At 31.8% G+C, this 23,473-nt stretch overlaps 1 protein-coding gene across 1 annotated transcript in view; it reads left to right on the top strand.

Moving 5' to 3' along the window:
- Positions 1–21,481, top strand: part of LOC132735701 (phosphoribosylformylglycinamidine synthase-like) — a 52,124-nt gene extending 30,643 nt beyond the window's left edge. The window contains exons 15-23 of the mRNA XM_060722682.1: positions 631–811; positions 7,464–7,547; positions 8,291–8,446; positions 11,272–11,382; positions 12,362–12,516; positions 17,200–17,434; positions 18,945–19,085; positions 19,577–19,735; positions 20,645–21,481. Of these exons, the coding sequence (XP_060578665.1) occupies positions 631–811; positions 7,464–7,547; positions 8,291–8,446; positions 11,272–11,382; positions 12,362–12,516; positions 17,200–17,434; positions 18,945–19,085; positions 19,577–19,735; positions 20,645–20,973 (1,551 nt within the window). The 3' untranslated portion in view covers positions 20,974–21,481. The remainder of the gene's footprint in view (positions 1–630; positions 812–7,463; positions 7,548–8,290; positions 8,447–11,271; positions 11,383–12,361; positions 12,517–17,199; positions 17,435–18,944; positions 19,086–19,576; positions 19,736–20,644) is intronic.
- The last annotated feature ends 1,992 nt before the right edge of the window (positions 21,482–23,473 follow it).

The following is a 23,473-nucleotide window of genomic DNA, read 5'->3' as shown; positions in this document are numbered from 1 at the left end:
TACATGCAGTATTCTAAAGTGATAAAAACTGATCAGTACTGTTGATTGCTATGTTTACTTTCCTTAACTTTACACACTTAATGGATTTGTTTATCTTTCTACATGGACAAAGCCATTCATTACATTACATTTATGAAAAATTTCAAAAAAGTACTGACTGAAAAGTGAACAGTGCAGGCCATGATCAGATGGTACAGATATGCTAGCTGACAATGATGTGGTACTGACCTTGGTCCACCCCGGTTACATGGGTAAAATCTGTTACTGTATGCAGGCTAAGAGTTAATATTGGATTATTCAAACTCACTTATATATAAAATGTTCTAAAACTTTAGCAGAACAAAACCACTAAACAAATGACAACTTACGAAGATGTAAGAAAATAACAAAGAAAATTATATCAAATAATGTCAATGATTACATTAAATTACATTCAAATCAAAGGGGAACCTGTACCACCTGAAGAGGTGAACAGGTAATCATATTTACAGTCTAAGGGAGATAATTAGTATCTGTCTAGAAGGAAAAAATGATATAAGAAAATGTTAAAAGATGTGTAAAATATATCGCAGAAGATTATGTTTCCATTGACTCAATTTTGCCTGAATTACGGTAATTGTTTACTCGCAGGATGTGAAATGTAGTGGTAACTGGATGTGGTCGGCCAAGTTGCAGGGTGAGGGTGCTAATCTAGTGGATGCATGTAAAGCCATGTGTAATGTGATGGAGAGACTTGGTATTGCAATAGATGGAGGGAAGGACTCTCTCAGCATGGCTGCTCGAGTTGGTGATAACACAGTTAAAGCTCCAGGTTTGTTTTTATCTTACTTAGCCGGTTTAAAGTTAGAAACAATTACCAATTCAAATTTTTCAGCTATCCCACTCACCCTTGTCATGAGAATTGCAGAGGTCTGTCAAGAATTTGAATGTAATGGGGCCATAAGCCACATTTGGTATAGAAATATTATGCCACTATGTAAAAAGGTACAGGCCATTGGTATATAATTTAAATTATGACCTTTTACAGTTTCAGAATATAAATATATAGGTATAAATTGTATTTACAAATTATCAGTGTGAGGTAAATAGTGTAACCATTGTTAAATTTACATTTATTGAAAAATTTGCACTATGAATACACAGTGTTTAAATAAAGCTACGCTAGTGAACAGTTTGATTTTGTTTCAATTTAGGAAGACTAAAAAAACATTTAAAGTTACATTTAATAAAATTCATAAAAACAGAAATAGTGACATTTCATTAATAAATTGGGTTTTCATATCGACTCCAGATCTTATTTTGGTGTCCAGACAACCAAAATGAGTTTTATAAGCATAAAAATGGACAACCTCATTGTGGTGAATTCGGAAGTACAATATCTGTTTGCATGAGAAACTCCGCCTTCAGATCATCCGTACATCAATATTAAATCAACAAACATGACTATAAGTAGCAGTTCTAATTTAACGGTATATTTCCGCATTTTAACGGATGTTTTCATGCAAATTCATTCTGTTTTTTGGGAGGCTATGCCTCCCCAATGTTAATACCATTTGTCAAATCTTACTGCCGCGGTAATCAGGTCAAAAAATAGTACCTTGATTTTTTAAGCTGACTCATCACTCATCACAGACATTTACAATTATGAATTATTAAATATGAAAATGTTTTCATTCTTTAACTTCATGTCTGCAATTTGTAAAGATAATAATTCTCTGAAACAGTTGTTTATTTTTTCAAAATCACTACTCCGTGACGTCATACTGCCGCGGTAATCAGGTTTAGGCATACGTACGTTGGTCATAAATAGTTTTGGTATGAAAACCCTTCTATATAATAACTTTATCAATATTTTTTTAACAAAAAGCATAAATGAAAATTTATAAGTATATGCTTTAATTTGGTGGCAAATATTCTTTATTATTTTTGATAACAATTTTCCAATTACTACGCAGCGACCAACTGTTTATGACGGGTCATTAACTAGAACGTTGCAACACCGTATTCTCAATATCATGCATGTTCTTTTGTTGTTATAAACCATTAATAGTCCTTAATATTTTTTTAAAGACAAATAATTGTAAACTGTCGCTTACATCAGAGACATGGATCATGCTTGCGTGATAACAAAGGAAAACTAACTTATTAGTACACCCTAGGAGGTTGTACGCGGAAAACGCTCATAAACCGCTATATCATATAGCTGTTAGTAAATATTTTGCATACATTTAACTAAAAATTCACTGATGGTGATGAACATATAGTTTTAAAACATTATATTCTTGAACCATTATCGCCGAAAAAAAACTATTTAACTACAAAACCCGTAAGGACCCTCCGACAAAATTTCAGCACACGATTTTATTTTACATTAGCAAAATAAAAAAGCAATACTTATATTTTCATCTTACATTATTCATTAATCAAAGCTTTTAACATAAAAGTATCTTGTAAAAATATGTCTGGCAATTGACAGATCCCTACTCTGATCTTTTATTTGTATAGGAATAAATTTAAACATGTGCTCTTTTGTTTAGGAATATTTTGTAGTGAAAGTCTTAATATACCCACTATCTCAAAATTAGAATTAGACAGGTCAGGGATTTATACAACCAGTTGTTAAGTTAACTACGCTCATTTTAATCCCAATAGAAACATTCAAATATTTGGGGTAAAAAACATGACCAAAGTACCTAGTAGTAGTACCGGTGGTGATCCCATTAAACTGATTATAGATTCGAATTGATTAGAAAACACAAATAGAAACATGTGTTTCCGTACAACAGAAATCGGAAGTAAAGTGAACAGATAAATGACAGAAATATGTGGTCAAATAATTATGTTTTAACAAGGTAATAACTTTTTCAGAGAAAGACGCAAAGATCAGTCTTCAATCAAATGAATGACCCCGTATTGTGAAATTAGAAAGTTTATTCAATTCTAGGGCAACGCATCATAATTTGATAGTCCATGTGTAATAAAATTCAAATTTTCAATACAGATTATGAGATACATAAAAAATATTAAAGAATAAGAAGCTTTAAAAAAGAAAAAAAAAGAAAAGAAAAAAAACGCATATATATACGAATGACTTACAGTCGAGCATCGGGAAGTCATTAACATATCTTACGAAACTTTAATTTGAAAACGATATTTGCGCGCGCGGAAGTGATTAAAGTTTATTTGAAAAACAAAAAACAATAAAAACTTATATGTCTGTGTTCTAACAAATAATTCGCGGCATAAGAGGAATTTCGTATTCATTTTACAACACCTGAAAAATTACTACAGAAAATGTGTTGTTGTTTTTTTGTTTTTTTTTCAACAAAAGTGTGTGTGTTTTAAGTTTATTTATACTCGGCGCCAGAATAACCATATGTCCGAGATTATAGCATCGGGGACGTCTTTTTCAAGCAGAATCTTCGTTTCATTCTTCGTTTGTTGGTGGTAAAGGAGACGACAATACTGTCAAGGCATCAACTCCGACTGACGACAACAAAAACGGCATTTATTAGCGCCAAACCTCCAGAGTAAGTCACGACAGGTCAACCAATCACCTCTGGTACTTATGATGACTTGACCATGACCTTCCGTGTGCCTTCTCCGCGACGTGCACGCCTCTGGAGGGATTTGGAGAAGTTTCAACAAAAACTTCCAAAACACGCCATTTATAACACCATTCATAGCACTGACGCTTCGATGTTCTTATCTATTTGCGGGAAATGGTCGACAGGGAAAACCCTACGTGATAACCGCAAACCCTGTTAACAACAGATTTTCCGCAGTATATATTTCAAGCTAGTGAGGTTTAAAACTACACGAACTACCATAAGTTGGTTGAGTGTTGGCGGTAAAAAAGAAGATATAACTTCCTGATCAATTTTCAATTAGGTTGATTCAATTTTGAATAAGCTTTGCAGATATGTATTTTTTTCAAGAAATATTTAGCTTTCATATTATCCGACGCTGTCAGTAATGAAATGGGAATAATTTTCTGAAACGTGTTTTTATTCGAGAAGACAACTTTCTGTCCGTAGAGCATGAATATTAATACTCATCACAAGACAGTATCTTATTGATCTCAATTATGGTACATGTAAATGTGTATAATTTTTAATGTCCAATAAAAATTTTGCATAACTTGCAGTTGTTATTATCATTCAATAATATTAAAATGACATAAAGTTTTTATGATGAACAGTCCTAGAATATTTTGATAAGGAACCGTCAGTTGTAAAATGTTATTGTTATCTTATAATGAACAGTCGTCATACTTGCTGGTATGTCATTTATTATTGACAGTTTAGGTTTTTCAAAATTTGCATGATTAACAGTCCGATTGTAGACCTCAATGAAATGTTCTGGTATATTAGCAAAATGAATAGTCAACCATATTAACCATATATATGAATGGTTGAACACAACAGTAAGGATAAATAGCGCAATGTGCATATCTTCTTATTTTGGTAATAATTGAAATAACAGCACATTTTAAGCAAAACGAAAAGAAACTAGAAGTCTGAAACATTCTGTCATAGCCTCCCCATCAGTACATTCAGTGCTTTGATTATGAGATGATTACATTTTACTGAACCTCGGGCCTAATGCACCGTGAAGTTAAACGGTTAAAATGTGTTTGCACAAGAAAATCTCATATTTGAGCTGCTATAACACTGTGACTTAGCGCATACACAAGCTGATTATAATCTTCATTTGCATGTTAAAAATCGTATACGAACTTTAGTGTTACCGTGGGATTTTCCGTTTAAAATCCTAATTTATGAACAATATTTGATGATTTTACAACAATACTGTTAAACAGGTTAATGATACTGTAAAATGCTTGATTTTTAGGTCGACGGCAAAATATTTTTACATATTTATTTAATGTAACTTTAAATGTTATGTTTATTTTAAAGTCTATAAGATATATATTTTTCTAAGAGGGGATTAGTATCAAAATTCATGAATTGAGAGCACTAACTCGTCAATCATCTCTTTTCTGTTTGTCTGCTTTACATGTGTACTTGTGTGGAACTTGTTTGGGTACTCTGGTCCAATTTTACAACTATAGAAGATATTCACTTTTTATTTTAGAAATGTCTTTTGGGTTATACCTGTAGGTTAATGATGAAGGCCCATTTCTCTGGTTTAAACTTTAACTGAATAAATAACCTTTGTGAATTTCTGTCAAGTATTCCTTTGTGAAGTTACTTTCAATTTCTGTCTCAGAATTACTGAAAATCTTTAACTAAATGGTCATAATTATAGATATTTTTAAATGTGCAGTTAAATTAAGCAAAGTAGAGCTGGAATTTCATTTACTAGGAAGTTAATTTCCATCTCTTTTAAGAGGGAATCTTGTTTATATTGTTTGTTGATTATAGCCTTTCACGATGATTGTCATGTTTTTATTATCTCACTGTCACCTTTACAGAAATAATAGTTTTCAGTCGTGTTGGTATTTTGTTTGTTCACATGTTCCTCCAGGTGCTATTCTTGTACCACATACATAGCTGTTATTTAATTGCGGATATCCTGTATCATGTAAAGATACCAACGGAACTCGTGAGCTTATGAATTATACAATCATTCTAAAATTTGTGTGAAAACTTTTTGATATTTTTACAGGTAATCTTTTATTTTTAAAATGGGACTTCTTTATAAAACCAGTTCAAACTTAACATCTATATGGGGTCCGTATTCGACAGCGATCTGAAAGGACTGATGGACCCTCATTAAGCATGGATTTCATCATCATCGTCTTTATTATGTTACCTGACTCCTTACTTTCACTCTATATTTCTGTTGATTTTGATATTGAAATCACTTAAACTTATAATGATTTTACTTTGTTGAAGAATTTTTTTCAGTTTTATGGTTATCCTCGAGTGACCAGTTTCGACGCCCATAAGGATTGTTTTGTATGCGTCTATAAAAACCATGTGATTGTATTGTATAAAATGTTTTAACTTTTTAAAAAATCTCTAACCTTTATGAAATGGGTAAATTTAAGCTGTTTTCCAGCTATTCCTTTTCATGAACAATCCTACTTTCACTTCATCCGGGAGCGGCCATTTTGATTGAGAGTGCCCTAAAACGACGCTATTGATTGGCTAATTTAATTACACACTACAGGAGACTGTACACCATAATACTTTTACTTACGTTGTTCACCAATATCAAGAGCATAGACCTGCAAAGTATCAACAAGTGAAAAATAGTTTATCTATTCTTTATTTCTTTCATAAATAAAGCATAATTATATATGGTAAATGCTATTGTTGTATTTTTACAGTGGTTTGGACGGTTGCCCTAGTCTGTTTGACCTCCTCTGCTCAATAATATAGGTTGGAAAATTGCACCTTTACTTCCTTTGTTGAACCTGCAAAAACAAAATAATACATTTAGTAGAGCAACTAATTAAAATATGGCAATTCATTCCATCCAAATAAGATAAACATATCCAATTAATTTTCAATTAACATTCATTAATCGATTAATAACCGTAAAAAAATATACAACACGTACAGGTTGCTTTGGGGTGAAAAAATGTGCCCAAAACAACACTATTGGGTAATTTATCTGCCACGTGACCTGAGAATAAGGAAATGAGGTCAGCAGACAGGGAGGTATTTTCCAGCCGATTTTTTCAAGGAAAACATGACATAGTAAAGTGAGGGTCAAAATTGCATTAGTGAAATCATACAAAAATCTCTTAAATAAGGTTTAACATGCTAAATCTTACCTTTGGGTGTCTTACTTACTACATATTGTTACCCGACAAACTAGAGGAATCCCCTTTTGCCATAGCGTAGTACAGTTATGACGAGGCATAATATAAATGGCGTCGAAATAGGGCAGCGTAAAAACGGGTCACTCGACGATAACACATTCAGCTCACTGTGTTAATTGAGCAGTACTCTTGAGATAGTGTGGAAACGGGGTGTCCGTGGCCGAGTGCTGAAGGTCTTTGACTTCCAACCACTTGCCCCTCACCGCTGTGGGTTCGAATCCTGAAAGGGACTTAAGATTCTTTCATGTTAGGAAGCTATCCAGCTAGCTTACAGAACGTCTGTGGTTCTACTCAGATACCTGTTTGTGCCTGAAATAATGCATAGAAGGGCACCTGAGGTCTTCCTCCACAAGTAAAGCTGGAACGTTGCCATATGACTTATACTGTGTCGGTGTGACGTAAAACCCAATTTAACAAACAAACAAGTGTGGAACCTCATTAATTGCAAAATCGTACACATGTATATAATAAATATGGATATAACATCTGATAGAGTTTCATCATATTTCAAGTACACATAATTATACACATATAATACAAGTTTTGAAATTGAAGAGACCGTATCAAGTTACATTAGGAGGACATTATAATACAATGATTTTGAAATCTTTGTTAGATTGATGAACTGTCAAGTAGACAATTAAAACTTGTATATTTATTATTTCAGGTACTCTGGTGATCTCAACGTATGTGACTTGTCCAGATATCACACTGACCGTTACTCCAGATCTCAAAACACCAGATGGAAAAGGTTATAAAGTATTTTACTATTCCATAGTATCATGGAACTCATTCTTGTCGACACAAGATATATATAAAGTTTTTTCTACAGACTTTTTTGAAAGTTCTAGGGCAAAGTTGATGATGGGTTCCTTATAAAGATTTGAAGTAAAACTCTTGAGTCAAATTCCTTATCACAATGTCAAATTGTCATGTATTAGTCTATGTTTTTTATTCCTAGAACTAGCCTAAAGAGTGGGCAGAAGAAGTTTTTCATTTTTCAAAAACTTTATCAAACTCTTAGAAAGTCTTTCTACAAGAATGTTTTAAAGAGTTTTTGGTTTTTTTATCAGCTACTGTTAAAATTTTGCAGTGTTGGTTCTACAAATAGCAGTCTGATTTTAAGCAACCAAAAAAAAAAAACCTCATTTACATGCTCACAAGGCAAATGATATTTGATATAAAGCATCCATTATGGTCCTTGACCTTTAAAGGTGAAACCAGTACGAGTATGATTTGGAGCATCAAAGGTCTTATGAACTCATTGCCTGTCCAAGTAAATGTCAAATCCGGAATATGATGACCTTAACTTCATAGTAATTAAGTTGTGGCCTTGTTTATAATGGTTTGCTGTTAGTATTAAATGATTTTTAGATTGTTTTTATTTGTAGATATATAATCCATGTTTTGATAGTAATAATTCATAAATAAGCTGTTGAATTTACTATTAAATTATCAATGTTTTCTGATGAAAGTTTTTTTACTTTATTTTAGGTTGTATCTTGTATGTTGATATAAGTGATGGTAAATGCCGCCTTGGTGGGACAGCATTTGCTCAGTGTTACAAGCAGCTTGGTAACCAGTCACCTGATCTTGATCATCCAGAAGTATTGAAGTCAGTTTTCAACATCACCCAGAAGCTTATTGAAGGTTTGTTTTTTTTAATTTTTTTTTTTTTTTTACATGTTGGAAAGGCGACTTTGATCAAGATCACCTTTTGTTTGTTTTAGTTGAGGAATGTTAGATCATTTTAGCAGGGATCTTTATTTCACACTTTTCTGGTTTTTCTTAGAACCTTTTTGTTTTTTCTCACATCTAAAGCATTGTTTTTGCAGCTTAAGTTCATTACATAATTGATTTCTTGAGAGTGTGTGGTTTGGAAATTGAAACACATATGTGATAAAATCATACATGTGAACTTTTTTCAATAATCAAGTGGGAGATTTTTCTTCAAAAAGAGGGGGATTTTAGAATTTGCAATAAACAAAGAAGGAAGTTCTGACATCAAAAATAGGGAGATTTCTTTAAATTGTGAAAATACCCCTTATTTTAAGAAAAAATCTTTGAAAATATGGCTGAAAAAAGTGGGAGTCTCCCGCCTTAAGTGGGAGAGTTCACATGTATGGATAAAATATCTTCACGCATCAATATGATTCTGCTTTCTTGAGTAAAGTCACGTAGAAAGTCACAAACAAAAATAATTAAACACTCCAGGAGACTTAAGAAAGGATCGGAGTAATTACATTGGAGCTGAAAGATGAAACTCAATATTTATGCAGGGTTAAAAAAGAAGTACTGTACATTACTGTTTTGTCCAAAAAATGGTAGGGTAAAATCCTATTAGGCATATTCACGAATTTGAAAACCTCTGGGGAATTAACCTAATGGAGTGTAATAGCGAACTCTATGTTTTTGGCCTTTTTTAAAATTAAATTGAAATGAAACAAATAATTCTTTGTAAGAAAATAATTAAATATCATTGCATGAATAATTCCATGTAAATACACAAGTTTACGCAGAAAATAACCTTTTTTATTATGGAAGATTCCACTACTTCTATTTTAATTTTATTGATTTTCATTATAAACAATTTATGTTTTGAAAAATTTGCAATAGATATTAAAAGAATATTGATAATTTTCTTTTTTTTTCACCTTAAACAGTAAAATAATGATAGAAAAATAGAAATACCACGTAACTGTGTTATATATATATATATGTATATTTGGTGTAATTCCCCAGAGCTTAATCCATAACGTACCGGAAAACGGTGTTTAGCTAGGTTTTCAAAAAGGTCAATTTTTTTTTGCAAGAGCGAATTTTTTATCATTTTAAATTAAATTATCAATAGTGAAACGGGCGTCTGTGGCTTAGTTGTAAAGGTTGTTGAGTGTTGACTTCAAATTACTTGTCCCTCACCGCTGTAGGTTCGATTGGATTCTTTCATGTGAGGAATTATTCAGCTAGCTTACAGAACATTGATGGTTCTCTATTCATGTGACCATTTATACCTGAAAAGGATAAAATAGCAATTGTCTTTTAAGTGAAATTTACAAAGATAAAAAATTATGCCTAGATGCTTTTTGCAAATAAACAAAGACATAGACTTTTCCCCAGATGCCTTATGCAAAAAAAGAAAAGAGAATTATGCCTCGATGTTTTATGCAAGGAGGAGATGCCCTATCAGTTAAAAATCTTGAATGACTAAATGCGCTATATTTAGAGGTAACAAGTGTTACTTGGTGAAAGTGAATTAAAAGGTTTTGATGGGAATGGCCATTTTCCATAAAAAATAAATGTACAATATCTTATAAGCCCAATACTTAGAAATAGGGCAACATATTTGCTGCTCAGTGGTAAGAGAAAATGAGAAGGCTAGAGCAAAATGGTAGGAGGACATTTGTCATTGACCCTCATCCTGATATCTGTTGCAGCATTGTTTTGTATTAAAATACGTAATATAATATATTTTTTTTAAAAGAACCTACATGTATGTAGAAATATACTTAGGTTATATAATTTTGTTTACTACCAAAGCTGCAGTGTGTAATGAAAAATGTGTGATTGTTTATTAACAAGTTGAAAGTAAATCTCAAATGAATAGTAAACATGTTTTCTGTTTTCGTGGTTATGTAATGAACTTTAAAATTTTGTTTTTGTCAATAACCAATTTTTATGCAAATGTAATAGATCATATTAAATTCTATTTTTAGTTACCATAAAAATTTGTTTACATTGTTTCATGTTATAAAATTTTAGTATTCTTTGTTGACTGTCAAAACATACATGTTCAGTACAGAGTTTAATGCAGTGATTTTTTAAAACTTTTTTCACAACCCATAGCCCTGAAATTGTGAATTTTTAGTGCGATAATCTGTCAAATTGAGAAAAAATGAATCAGAATAAATCATCACCTGTAGTCACTTTATTCATACATTTAATAATTATGTTCATAGTTTAAGCTTTCTTCTTTTTATTCCCTCAAATATATCAATCAAATTCTCAAGATTGTCATTTGTCAGTTCCATTTGTCAGTTCATTATTTTGTTTGGTACTGAAAGTAATCCTGCCAATTGTGAATTTTTTACACATTTTTGTGAATTTTTGATGTGTTTTTGGCATTGTGAAGAGGCCTTATTTCGGGGTCAAAATCAACAACAAAAAAATCACTGTAATGATGTAAATGCCATTTAAAGTGTGTAATATTTTGATTTTAGCTCTGTCAGGGCAGAATAACAGAACATCCATTAATGCAACTGATATTCAAACAAATAATAGTGCTCGATTGAAATAAGGTGTTTTCTAAGTTTCGTTTTTTTTCATCTCCACAATTGACAAAAGTATAGCTCAATTCTGACTGTATGTAGTCAATTCTGTTTTTTTTGTGTGTTGTACATGTAGTTTTGTGAGATATATATGTTATAATGATAGTAAAGTAGTAGATGGTATTTTGACAATGCTTTGTATGTTTTCAGAGAGAAAGATTGTATCTGGTCATGATATAAGTGATGGTGGATTGATAACATGTATACTAGAGATGGCATTTGCTGGAAACTGTGGCCTTGACATTGATATGTCATTTGAATGTAAGATTTTTTGTGTGTTTTTTTTTCTTCCAAACTTAGCTTGACTTTATGTTTTTTTTTACATAAAAATGTTTCATCATTTGTCTGCAGCATCAAGATTTAATTTTTTATGAAAGATTTACCTCAAATGATGCATGTTTATGAAAGAATACTAGATACATGATTGCCTGAGAATTGTAGCCTTGACAGAGATGTGTCCTATTATTATATATGAGCCGTGTCACGACAAAACCAACATAGTGGGTTTGCTACCAGTAAGGATCCAGACCAGCCTGCGCATCCACGCAGTCTGATCAGGATCCATGCTGTTCGCTATCAGTTTCTCTACTTGTTATAGGGTTTGTAAGCGAACAGCATGGATCCTGATCAGACTGCGCAGAGGCGCAGGCTGGTCTGGATCCATGCTGGTCACAAACCCATTATGTTGGTTTTGTCATGATACGGCTATTATTATCATTTATCTTGACATCTAGAAAATGATGTGTTTTTTGGCAACAGACTTTGCTTGAAACTTTGACTTTACCATATTCATATGGCTTAGTATCATTGTGGACAAAAAATATGAGAAATGATATGTGCAAATATGATTGCTATATTATTTCCTTCCACCACTTAATACTTTCAACACTTTCATTAAGATAGCAAATTTATGTAGGTGTAAGGTGTGTCTTAGTATCTTTTCTGACAAAGAGATAATGAATGAATTCCTGTTTTGATTGCACGAAAAGTAATTTACCTTTGAGAATTTAAACATAGTAGGAATTTTGAACTATGCTAAGAATAATTGTGGTCAGAAATTTTTTAATAGGAAAATTTTTTACCCGGCCAATTTTGAATTGGAAGATATTTAAATGTATAATGTGGATCAATTTTTCATTAACCTTGGCTTTGCAAATCCTTTTAAATCCCTTGAATTTTCAAGTAAGAATTTTGTATGATCCATGTTTTGTGTAAGTTTTCTTATGACATTATTTTACAGATGGAAGTTTTATAGAAGCTCTGTTCCATGAAGAACTTGGATTAGTTTTGGAAGTTAAAGAAGCAGATGCTCAGTATGTGGCTGAGGCATTCACTGCAGAGAATATTTCTTGCAATTTGATTGGCCACTCTCTGAAAGGTGGCCCAGACTCTATGGTATAAGACTTCTTATTCCCTTTTCTGATTCTTATTATGCCATAATTATAATTTTCTATTGACGATTGTAAAATGTCGTAAACTGTGATCAAGGGATTTAAACTTTAGTCTGATGGTTGCCTCTGAATATTCCCATGTGACCTGTGCAGACCAAGAGTGGGCATTTCCCTGCTGACTTATCATGGTCTGCACTGTTCACTCTTTAGTCAACACTTATTATGAAACATTCCCTAAAAATGATGAATGGTTTTGTCCCGATTGCAAGATGGCCATGCCCACTTATGATATTTAGTGTGGTAAGGGTTATGTGGCATTGCACATTGCATTGATTACGTCTTTTCAGCTGACTAAATTAAATACAAGGATTGATTTAATATTATTTTAATTACCAATGCTCTTTGAGGATTTTAGAGGCTATAAAGGTTAAAACAGACTTCATGTCACTTTTGTTAAAACAGTTCTGGCTGTTAAAATGAAAATAAAAGCTGGATTGTGATCCAATCTTTTAGCCTTTTAGAACCACTCAAAAACTTACCAGTACTGTGACTGCAGTACATCTCGAACCAATAAACCCTGGCTTGAAAGGGAGACACCTTAAACACTGAGCCAGTGCTCCCCTTAAGTGGTGATGCAAAATTTTAAACAATAATTTTAGATAGCAATTTGTTTGTGTTTTGGATATAGATTAAGCTTTTTCAGTGGAAACTTAGATATTACTTTATCTAATACAAAGTTTCAGCATACTTGAATTTCTGAGGCTTGAGGAATGATTTAATACTGTTATATAAAGCCCTAACACCCTGAAAAGGATATAAAATGGAAAAGATATATAATGGATAAGCACTTCTTTGAATTTGGAGTTTTAGGAATTTCAAATTGAGCAGATGATATCTGGTCAGGTTGTATTAGTTTGCAGGCTGGCCTGATGGTATATTGGTGGGGATGGTTTGTCATTGTCAGCAGTCAATAGTACTTAAAGGTTTAATGTTACATAAACATACTGGCAAAAGTGTTTGTCCATCTGTCACATTAGGGAAGAAAATGTAAGCTGCCATATAGCTCAGTTTGTTTTGCTGCAAAACAACATTATGAAGGTCTTGTGTTAGAGTCATGGTCTGACTTGCAGCTTACAGAAAGTCGGTGGTTCTACTTAGATGCCAATTTGTGCCTGAAATAATGCATGGAAGGGCACCTGAGGTTTTCCTCCACCAGTAAAGCTAGAACGTTGCCATAATGACCTGTACTGTGTTGCTGTGACATAAAACTCAATCAACAAACGAAGCCTGTAGGTTGTTGTGTTTTTTTTACTCTGTGACAAATGCACAAGTATATTATGTCCTGATGAAGATCATGTTTGATCGAAACTAGTAGACTATAATAAAGTATTTTAACCTATTAGGTGGTGACGTGTGGTTTCTCTTTGTCCTCTACTACCTCAAGTATATTACATGTTTAAGATTTTATATTAAAGCAGAGATATTAAAGTGTTTCTCAGATACATTCCACATAAAGTGATTTTATGATCTTTGTTTAACCAACAGCAATTTTATTCCTTGTTTACTAAGTGACCTTTATTAAATCCTTCAAGAATATCATAGCCTTGGTCTATAGAAAATTAGGAACTGTTAATCAATTTTAGCAAGTGAATAGTTCAGGATGAAATTCAATATTAAAATTTTCTCAGTTTTCTAACTTGTAAACTGATATATTAATTTATGAGTATGATTCATCATTTATTGTGTTAATAATGTTTTACGCAAATAAAAAATTGTGTTAATGACTGAATGTTAGCACTTTTTATGTAATCATTTTGTTTGTTTCATACCATCTTAGTTCAATGTTTTGACATGTACACAGTTTATTCCTAGAGATTATATAGGGTGAACATTGTGAGCATAGTTTGAAATTTGAAATGGCTTAAACCCTGAACCTCCTGAATGTGTGTGTTGAATTTGACCAGCTTTGAATTTGGAACAGTCCATTTCAAGTGTAAGGGATTTCATTATCAAAATATGAAAATTGAGCAACGTGTTTCAGTAGTATAGAGCTTGGTCATACTTTAATGATGTGCAGACTAGTGGCTTAAAGGCTAATCACTAGGTTACAGGAGGTTAAAGGAACTCTTCTGAAGTCCAAAAACTAGAAACATAAAAAAAACCCATAAATTTTGAGTTTCTTACATAGATCTGCTGGGGCACTTTCATCAGAAAGATTTGCAGAAGATAATTAAAATGTACACTTGGAAATGAATTTAGTGTTGATATTTTTTGTGCCATTCTTAGCCTCGTTTAAGTGAAAATCGGTGTACAAGTATAATAATTATCCTGGAAAAAACAGAGGAAGGGAATGATATGAAATTTTGCAAACAAGTTACTTATTCAAGCCTTAATCAAATTTAACATTAATCTGAAAAATTATTAACAATCCCTTCATGTCAAAATATACTCATTTGAGTCTCTTTAAGTTAAGGTTTGAATTTTTAAATTACCATATCTAAAAATAACATAAAATTATTAAAGTTGCCCATCTAAATTTACTGTAGACAGTTTACATAGAGTTTTCTAATTTGGATAAATATATCATGACTTGTGTCACTGGAATGTTTGGTAAAACAAAAACTAGAAATAAAAAAAACACTAGTATACAGCAATCCTTGCATTTATTTCTGGGTATACAATTTAATATTATTAAAAAATTCTTTTTCATTTCTAAATTTTTCAACTACATTTAAGTAAATAAAGGAGGAAGAACAACACATCTAAATTTTAAGTATAAAAAGGGCAATATTGAAATAGATAAAATTGATTGGGAACTTTTCTTTCACTTCACAATTGGATAAGTTTCCTTTTAACTTGTGGAAAATAGCCTTTGAGATAATAAATTTGATCATTAGAGTTTCTCTTTAGCAAAAAAATTTGTGGAATTTATAAAATCTCATGTCTTTTGAAGTATGCTACATATCTGAAATAGTTACATGGTTTGTTTAGTCCTTTAGCGACCACTGCCAGTCAACTTTCCATAGTTTTTAATTTTTAATTCATGTAACTATTTCATGCAGAAGTTTTATTTAGTTCAATTTTGTAGCAAGCTATAAGCTTATAGACACAGTCTGGAATTCATACATGTCAGTGAAAGTGCTAAATATGCCCATCTAACCATTATACCACAAAATGCTTTTCTTTTATGTCCCTATATGGAACAAACTTTAAAGACAATTCTACAAACAAATCTGACATTGTACGAGATATTGGTAGTATTTTTTATGTTATGCAAACTTTTCCGTCCTTCATGTTTTCCTTTGTCCTACTTGCAGTTTCTTACAGCACCTACATTAAAATTTTATTGATTAAAGATCTTATATAAGTTTGACATGGGCCACTTTATATGTGCGTCAAGTTGATAAGGTCATTGTTTTATCTTGAAAGAAGAGCAGTGTATTCAGCTTGAAGAAATTGGCATTTTAGTAGGGCATTCATCAGTTTTACCAGTAGTCTTGTTTCAAACCTGCAGTACATGTAAGAAAATTGTAATTCCTTTTTTAAAGGGGCTTGTTTAGTGACTCAGTCAAAAATTAGAATATACATTAATGTACCTTAAGCTTCAGGGTAATTTTTCGGTCCAAAATTTGTTCATTGATCAATAAGCATGTACATTGTCTATTATAATTTTTATAATATTTTGTAAGATAAAAGAAAAGGTTCATGAGTTTGTCTGAATTCTAATACTCATGTTTAGTTTTGGCTTTCATAACTTTATATGTCGCTTTTATTTTGACATTGTGTGACAGTAGATCTAGCTGTACTATAAAACCTGTTCGCTGATGTCTCTTTAGCTAACTCATGTTATGTTGTATGACGTTTGTTAATCTGGACTTGAACTGCCTTCAATAATGTTAAACAAAGCAATGTTTTTTTTTTTGACCTTAATAAGAAAGTGATTGGGAAAGGAATGTTAAGAATGGGTTTATATCGACATTCACACATTTTTATACCAGTCCACAGAAGTTGTCAATGATAAAAAGACAAGATTTTTTTTTTTAATTTCTTATTTTCAATAAATATTTTAGCATTAAACCTGTTGAACCTCCAGTGATTAGCCTTTGCTAAAGTCTGAATATTCATCTGTTTTGAAGAAAAAGGTTGAGCTTCTATTATTACAGGGTGATGGACTCATGCAAACACTTTAATATCGGTCATTATTATATACCTATAAATTTTCTCCCTAAAATACACGCAAAATTTTGTGTGATTCTTAACTGCATTAGTGTGAGAAACATTGCAACACTTCATTTTTTGGATATTTTGGAAAAACAGGATAAGGAATTTACCTTAAAATTTTCACAGAAGTTAATGTCCTGACCTTCATATGGTGGTACACATATCAAGAAAAATATTTCACATCCTGTCCTGTCAAAAAAAACTCAGTGGAGGCCCTTTGGCAGACAAATGTTAACTCTGCCTCAAGTGCTCTTGTTGTAATTTGATTCTGAAATCTCTTAATCTTTGAATTGCCTATACCAAATTCAAAGATTGGCAATTACTGTTCATAAATGCAATAGGTAAATGGTAAGATCTACAATCCTTATTCACAGAAGTGTATTAATTTTTTCTTACATAATTGTAAAGACTTATTTGTTCTGACAAATTTAAAGTCCTAGAATTTAATTTTAGGCAATTATGACAGAATGACTTGACACTATTAGGTTTTGCAGGCAAGAAGTGTCCCCGTGTGGCGGTACTTCGTGAAGAAGGTAGCAACAGTGACAGGGAGATGGCGGCTGCACTAAAGATGGGAGGGTTTGAGGTTTGGGACGTGAACATGCAAGACCTGTGCTCTGGTAGTATTACATTGGACCGTTTCCATGGTGTTGCTTTTGTTGGAGGTTTTAGCTATGCAGATGTTCTTGGTTCTGCTAAAGGTATCCTGATTTCATACCAATTACAAAAACAGGAAACTTTTTATACATTTCATATCATTCAAAACATGTTTGTCTCTTTTATATTTATACATACATGTATTTTTTAACATCTTATGTAGAGCTGCCATCGATATAAACAATATCATTAAATTGTTGATATATTTGTTAATGATCATTAATCAGTTCACATTTATAAAAATAGATAATTTTGACCAATAAACTTAATGTCTAGAAATTATGAAAATTCACCCTAAAAATATACAGAAGCAGGTGTCCATGTCTAACACTATGTTGTTGTTACATAATGGAAATATTTCATAACAATTATGACAAAATAAATGGTTAGGAAAAAAAAATCATGCAATTGCCATCTATAAAGACACTGAACAGAACATGAATTTTACTGAAATCATTTAAACAGGTATGAAAGTGAATGACAGATAAGTAATTATGGTAATTATCTATATATTGATGTATCATTTGATATTTGTCATCCGATATCGATATATTCTTGATATCAATGACAGCTCTACTCTTACATAGTAAATTTGAAACACTGAATCTGGCATGTCCATCTCAAATGAAATGGATCTAGATATGTTTTATAGTTCAGATATTCTACTGCTGTGTTGACTATATTTTATTAATATATGCAAATGTCGTACCAGTGATCATACCCCTACAAACGAAATTTTGGGGAGTATATAGGAGTCAGCTTGCCGGTCAGTCTGTTTGTCAATCAGTTAGTCAACATCATGATATTGCCTTTGAAATATGTTTCACAGAAGCATAGTCTTTTATTCACAGTTGCAAAAAGCAGAGCAATAGATTTATGATAATTCATCCTGGAATTGTAATTTTTCCGCCAAGTTGAGGATTTAGATAAAATATATATGGATGTAGGAAAATTCTTGCAATAAAATGTCAGAAAAAAATAAGAGAGTAGGATTTTCTTCCTGATTAATATTTTAGCAATACAATGTATACAAAGATGAACAAGTCAACATTTGTTTGCTTATCATCAGATCATCAGAAATTTTTATGATCCAGCGTTTAAAGTGTTTAATGAGTTTTTTTGACGTAACTGGACTGGAAATATTTTTCCGAGATTTGGGTACCATTTGATGAAGGTCTGATCCAGTAACTTTTATGCAAATTTTTAGATATTCCTTTACTCTGATCTTTCCTGTATAAAAATTTTTATTGTGCAAAATTACTCAAAAATAATTAACATGAGTATATGTATATCTTTATTTTTCGATTCGAAGCGCTTCAATTGATATATATACCTGTAAAAATTTCAAATTTTATGTCTTTTAGGCTTTTTGACTATAGTGGAACTCCTTTAACAATTACATCTATCAGACTTAGTTTATGACATTCTTTGCATTCTTGTAGTTCAGTGCTTCATTTCATACCTTCATAACTTTTTAATGGACAAGTCAGTTTAAAACTTCAACACAACTTTGAATATTCATATTTTACTGATATATTTCTGTGTTATATTTAGGTTGGGCAGCTACAGCTTTGTTCAATCCAAGTATCAGAGATCAGTTTGCAGCATTCAGACAGCGGGAAGATACTTTTAGCTTCGGTGTTTGTAATGGATGCCAGCTGATGGGATTATTGGGCTGGGTATCCCCAGATAATGGTATATATGATATGTTAGGTTGGGTATCCCAAGTTAATGATATTTATGATATATTAGGCTGGGTATCCCCAGTTAAGGGTATATATGATATAGATAATGGTATATATGATAATTCAGACTGGGTATCCAAGATAATGGTATTTATGATAATTATATTAGGCTAGGTATCACCAGATAATGGTATATATGAAATAAATAATGGTATATATGATATATTAGGCTGGGTTTCCCCACATAATGGTCTATATGATACGTGAACAATGTAGTTTTGTATTGAAAACAAGTTCTTTTAGAAAAAAAAAGGAACTTAAATTGTGTAAATGTAATACCAAAATCAATGCTTTTGGACTGATTGCCATTGTTGACGAACATTTTGTTATTGAGAATATATTTGATATGCACGCTCTTTACCAAATTTATTAAACACCTTTCTTGATAAACATTAGCAGTTCCATTCCTTCTAGGAAATTGCTTCATCATTATTTTTCCAGGAAACACTGGCAGTACAAGTCAAGGATTGTTTCTTGATCACAATGAGTCAGAGAGATTTGAGTGTAGATTTGTCACTGTAAAGATATACGATAGTCCATCTATAATGTTGCGTGGAATGGAGGAGACGGTCTTTGGTATGTGGAGTGCTCATGGAGAAGGTAATTCACAACTTCTACACTTATGATAAAACTCCATCAAACAACATTTGATGAAAGTATAGAAATTTTGTTAACTTGACTGTTCAAAGACTAAGAACTATTGTCTTCACCTGTGCCTTAGTGTCATGTCCCATACTAAATTTTTCGTACATTCCCACTTTTCACCCATCTCAATGACAAATTACCTTCAATCTTCAGGGAAAGAAAACTACGTGTTTGTGACCATCAACTCTAATCGTAGACAGTATATAACTCTTGTCATGAATTTTGACACAGTTATGTCCCTTTTAAAGGGACTGTACAAAAGCTATACATTGTATATAAAATGTGAATGCAATAGCTGAACTAAAATATAAAATTGAAAATGAGATTAATATCATGAATTTGAAATGATGATTTATGCTAATCTTAATAAAGCGGCCTTCAGATTTTCTATAGGTTAAAAATAAATCATTTCATATAATTGGCAAATCAGGAATTAAGGTGAAAAATGAAATCTGCCTATAATATGATAAATAAACAATAATGAAACTCCTTGATAACTCTAATCTACCAGTCCGCTCTCTATATTCAAATAAGTAAAGTGGTCGATTCTCAATCTTCTATTTTTAAAAACGAACATCACTGACAAGTTATAAATAGCTCTCAGGACACTGTTTTTAAAGAAGGCTTAACAATGATATGATGCACTTTTCCAAAATACTTAGTTTGAAACAACACTGAATTGTTGATCCAACAGAATATTAAAGCTGAAGGCTGCTGTAAAAGTGGACTTGATGTTTTCTTAATATCAAAAATGAATAGATCAATTAGAGAAATTGAAAGTTGTCATAGTGACAGGCTTTCTATTGTAGATATTTTTTTAAGAAATTACATTTTTGAAAATTTATGATATCCATACATTTTCAGGTAAAATGGTTTTCAAAAATAACACAATTTATGAGAACCTGAAGACAAACAAATTGATTCCAGTAAGATATGTAAATGATGAAGGGGAGGCTACTACAAACTATCCTTTTAACCCAAATGGTTCTCCTGATGGAGTTGCTGCCCTTTGTTCAGAAGATGGCCGCCACCTGGCCATTATGCCTCACCCGGAGCGGTGTTTTCTGCCCTGGCAATGCCCCTGGATGCCTGTAGAACATAGACAGTCTCTTGATGTATCACCGTGGATGAAAATGTTCCAGAATGCATTTGATTGGAGTGTACAAGTCATTAATGAATCAGCTGAGATATAAACTTTAATTAGAGTTTAATTGTTAAAAAAAATAATACAAAACAAAAATTCTTGGTTGTTAGTTAACATTTTAATGTACTATGTTCCTGGCTGTGTCAACAATGTTCAAGCAGTGAAGATGTGTTTACAAACAAAACATTTTCTAAGATCTACTAACTATTTTGTTATACATGTATGTTTTTGCATGATGAACAATTCTATATGTGTAAAGCAAATGCCATTTTTTGAGAGCTTTTGCTGATATCATTGATCTCATTTCTTGTTAATACTCGTTCTTTATTTTCAATTTGATGAAATTTGTTCTTGACATTTTGGTACTTACTTATTGTTTTCCAATTTTGTTTCCGCTGTTATTCTACAAACACATTCTTCCAGATGTAACTCTTTCGTTTACATAATATTAGTATTATGTTACATAAAATAATTATATAATATTAAGTTTCAAAAATAGAACTATGTTGTTTTCTTATTGTTATTTTTCATGTGGTATTCTGTCTATGATTTTGAAGAAAATAAAAAAAATATTAGTTCTTCTCAATGTTTTTGACAAGAAAATTATATTAAAATGTTTTATAATGAATATCTACTAATGTGTTATTATTTATTTCCATATTTCCTTTAAGAAGTGATGGGACTTGCACTAACAGTGTAAGGGTTGTAATGATGGTGTTTCAACTGCTATAACTGATGGAGGAAGACAAATTGCTTATGAATATTTAAAAGAATTCCACTGAGGTCGCATTTCAATTTTGGGTCATTTTTCACAAGTAGAATATTTTTCTTGCAAATGGAGTGAGCAAATGATGAAAAATTATGTTTGTAGGTTATTTGTCTAGATTTACATCAAATGTAACATCCCGAAAATTTTTATTTCATGTAAAAAAAAAACAGTGGAGTCCTTTTAATGAATTTTGGCACTTAAATACAAACACTGATCTTCCATTAGCTCACATATTGTATATTATGGAAACCAAAACTTGATTACAATGTTAGATATACCTTGATGAACTTGTGTTTATTGAATACTGAAGTTTTTTGTCATTAACTGATTTACTGGGTAGTAAATGTTCTCTCTCAATGCTAGCTGCAATGATTACAATCATGTCTGTGCTACTAGAATAGAGTGGGGACAGCTTGTATGTCCATGCTGATGTGCAGATCTTTCATTGTTTGCTCAATATAAAAATTCTAGATCTTTGAATTAATATTTCCATCCTTAAGTGCTAGTAATATCCTACAAAAATCATCAAGTAAAGTTTAATATATTATCATGTATTTTGTTGACATTTACATGAACTGTCGTGCATTGAAGTGAAGTGCACTATTATAGTTTGTTTTGTTGAAGAACGTGATTGATGTATTGTAAGAATTAGCAGAAAATATCAAAGCTGTAGTAATATGAAATTTATTAGTTTTTCTTTTTTTTTTCCAGTAATAAACTTCGTATAGGTAAATGTAACCCCTGCCTCCCCCAATACTGGGGAATGCCGGGGACCTGACTTCTAGAATATCAATCCTTGAATTAGATGTTGCGACATATCCCCTCACTATTTTGGTGCTAAAACAAAACCATTGCATAGACCTAGCACTGCTAGGTGAAACAAAAGGTAAAATACTGATTCTTTAAGATGGAGATACCAGGTTACATAACATTACCAAGCATAACTGAATAAAATCTGTTATTTTTTTTATTTATTTTTTTTAAAGTTAATATAATGATAATAATTTTGTTGCCATGTTCTACATACAATACAGGATAATTACCCCAGTAAACACCAATTTATTAGTAAATTTGAACTTTTAACATTCTAAAACCTCAAGCACAGTACAATATTTGAGGATTTTTTGCCATGGATCTGAGACAGAGTGGTGATATTAACATACAAGTTTGTGCCGAAGATTGATTACACTGTGAGACAGTGAACTTTGAGAAAAAACAACTTTAACAGACTAACTCTGGAATTATGAATATTTGGGATTTTCCCAACTAACCAGTAGGTGCAAACAAACTTTTACTGTTACAGCTTCAAAAATAAGCAAAACAGGTTGGCTTTTCTATTGTGACCAGTAGTGCATCTTGAAGCTATAACGCTAAAAGTTTGTTTGTATTGGGAGATTAGCTTAAAAAAAACAACATTTGCTGAGTTCCGGATAACATCTATTTAGTTGATATTACGGTAGGTGCAATTTGGATAATGTACAAGGACATAATAGAATCCGGCTTATACAGTTTTAGTTGTATAATGACATTGTCTGCTAATAATGTGCTAGAAAATTTCACATCTTTAAAAGATTTACACATATTTCTTTGAACATACATGTATAACTGAATATTCTTGCTAGTTTTAATTATTGCATCATTATTTTGTTTCAAAAAAATAGATTTTTGTTTTAAGGCACTAAATCAGTCACAAAAACAAGACAATTTTAAATCAGTTGATACATGAAAGTACAAATTTGCTATCTATATCATGTGTATTGTGTGGCATCTGAAGTTTTGG

Source organism: Ruditapes philippinarum, unplaced genomic scaffold (assembly GCF_026571515.1).
Source record: "Ruditapes philippinarum isolate M1 unplaced genomic scaffold, ASM2657151v2 ctg2234_1_1_1_1, whole genome shotgun sequence".
NCBI classification, from domain to species: Eukaryota; Metazoa; Mollusca; class Bivalvia; order Venerida; family Veneridae; genus Ruditapes; species Ruditapes philippinarum.
This window is presented reverse-complemented; position numbering and strand designations above follow the sequence as displayed.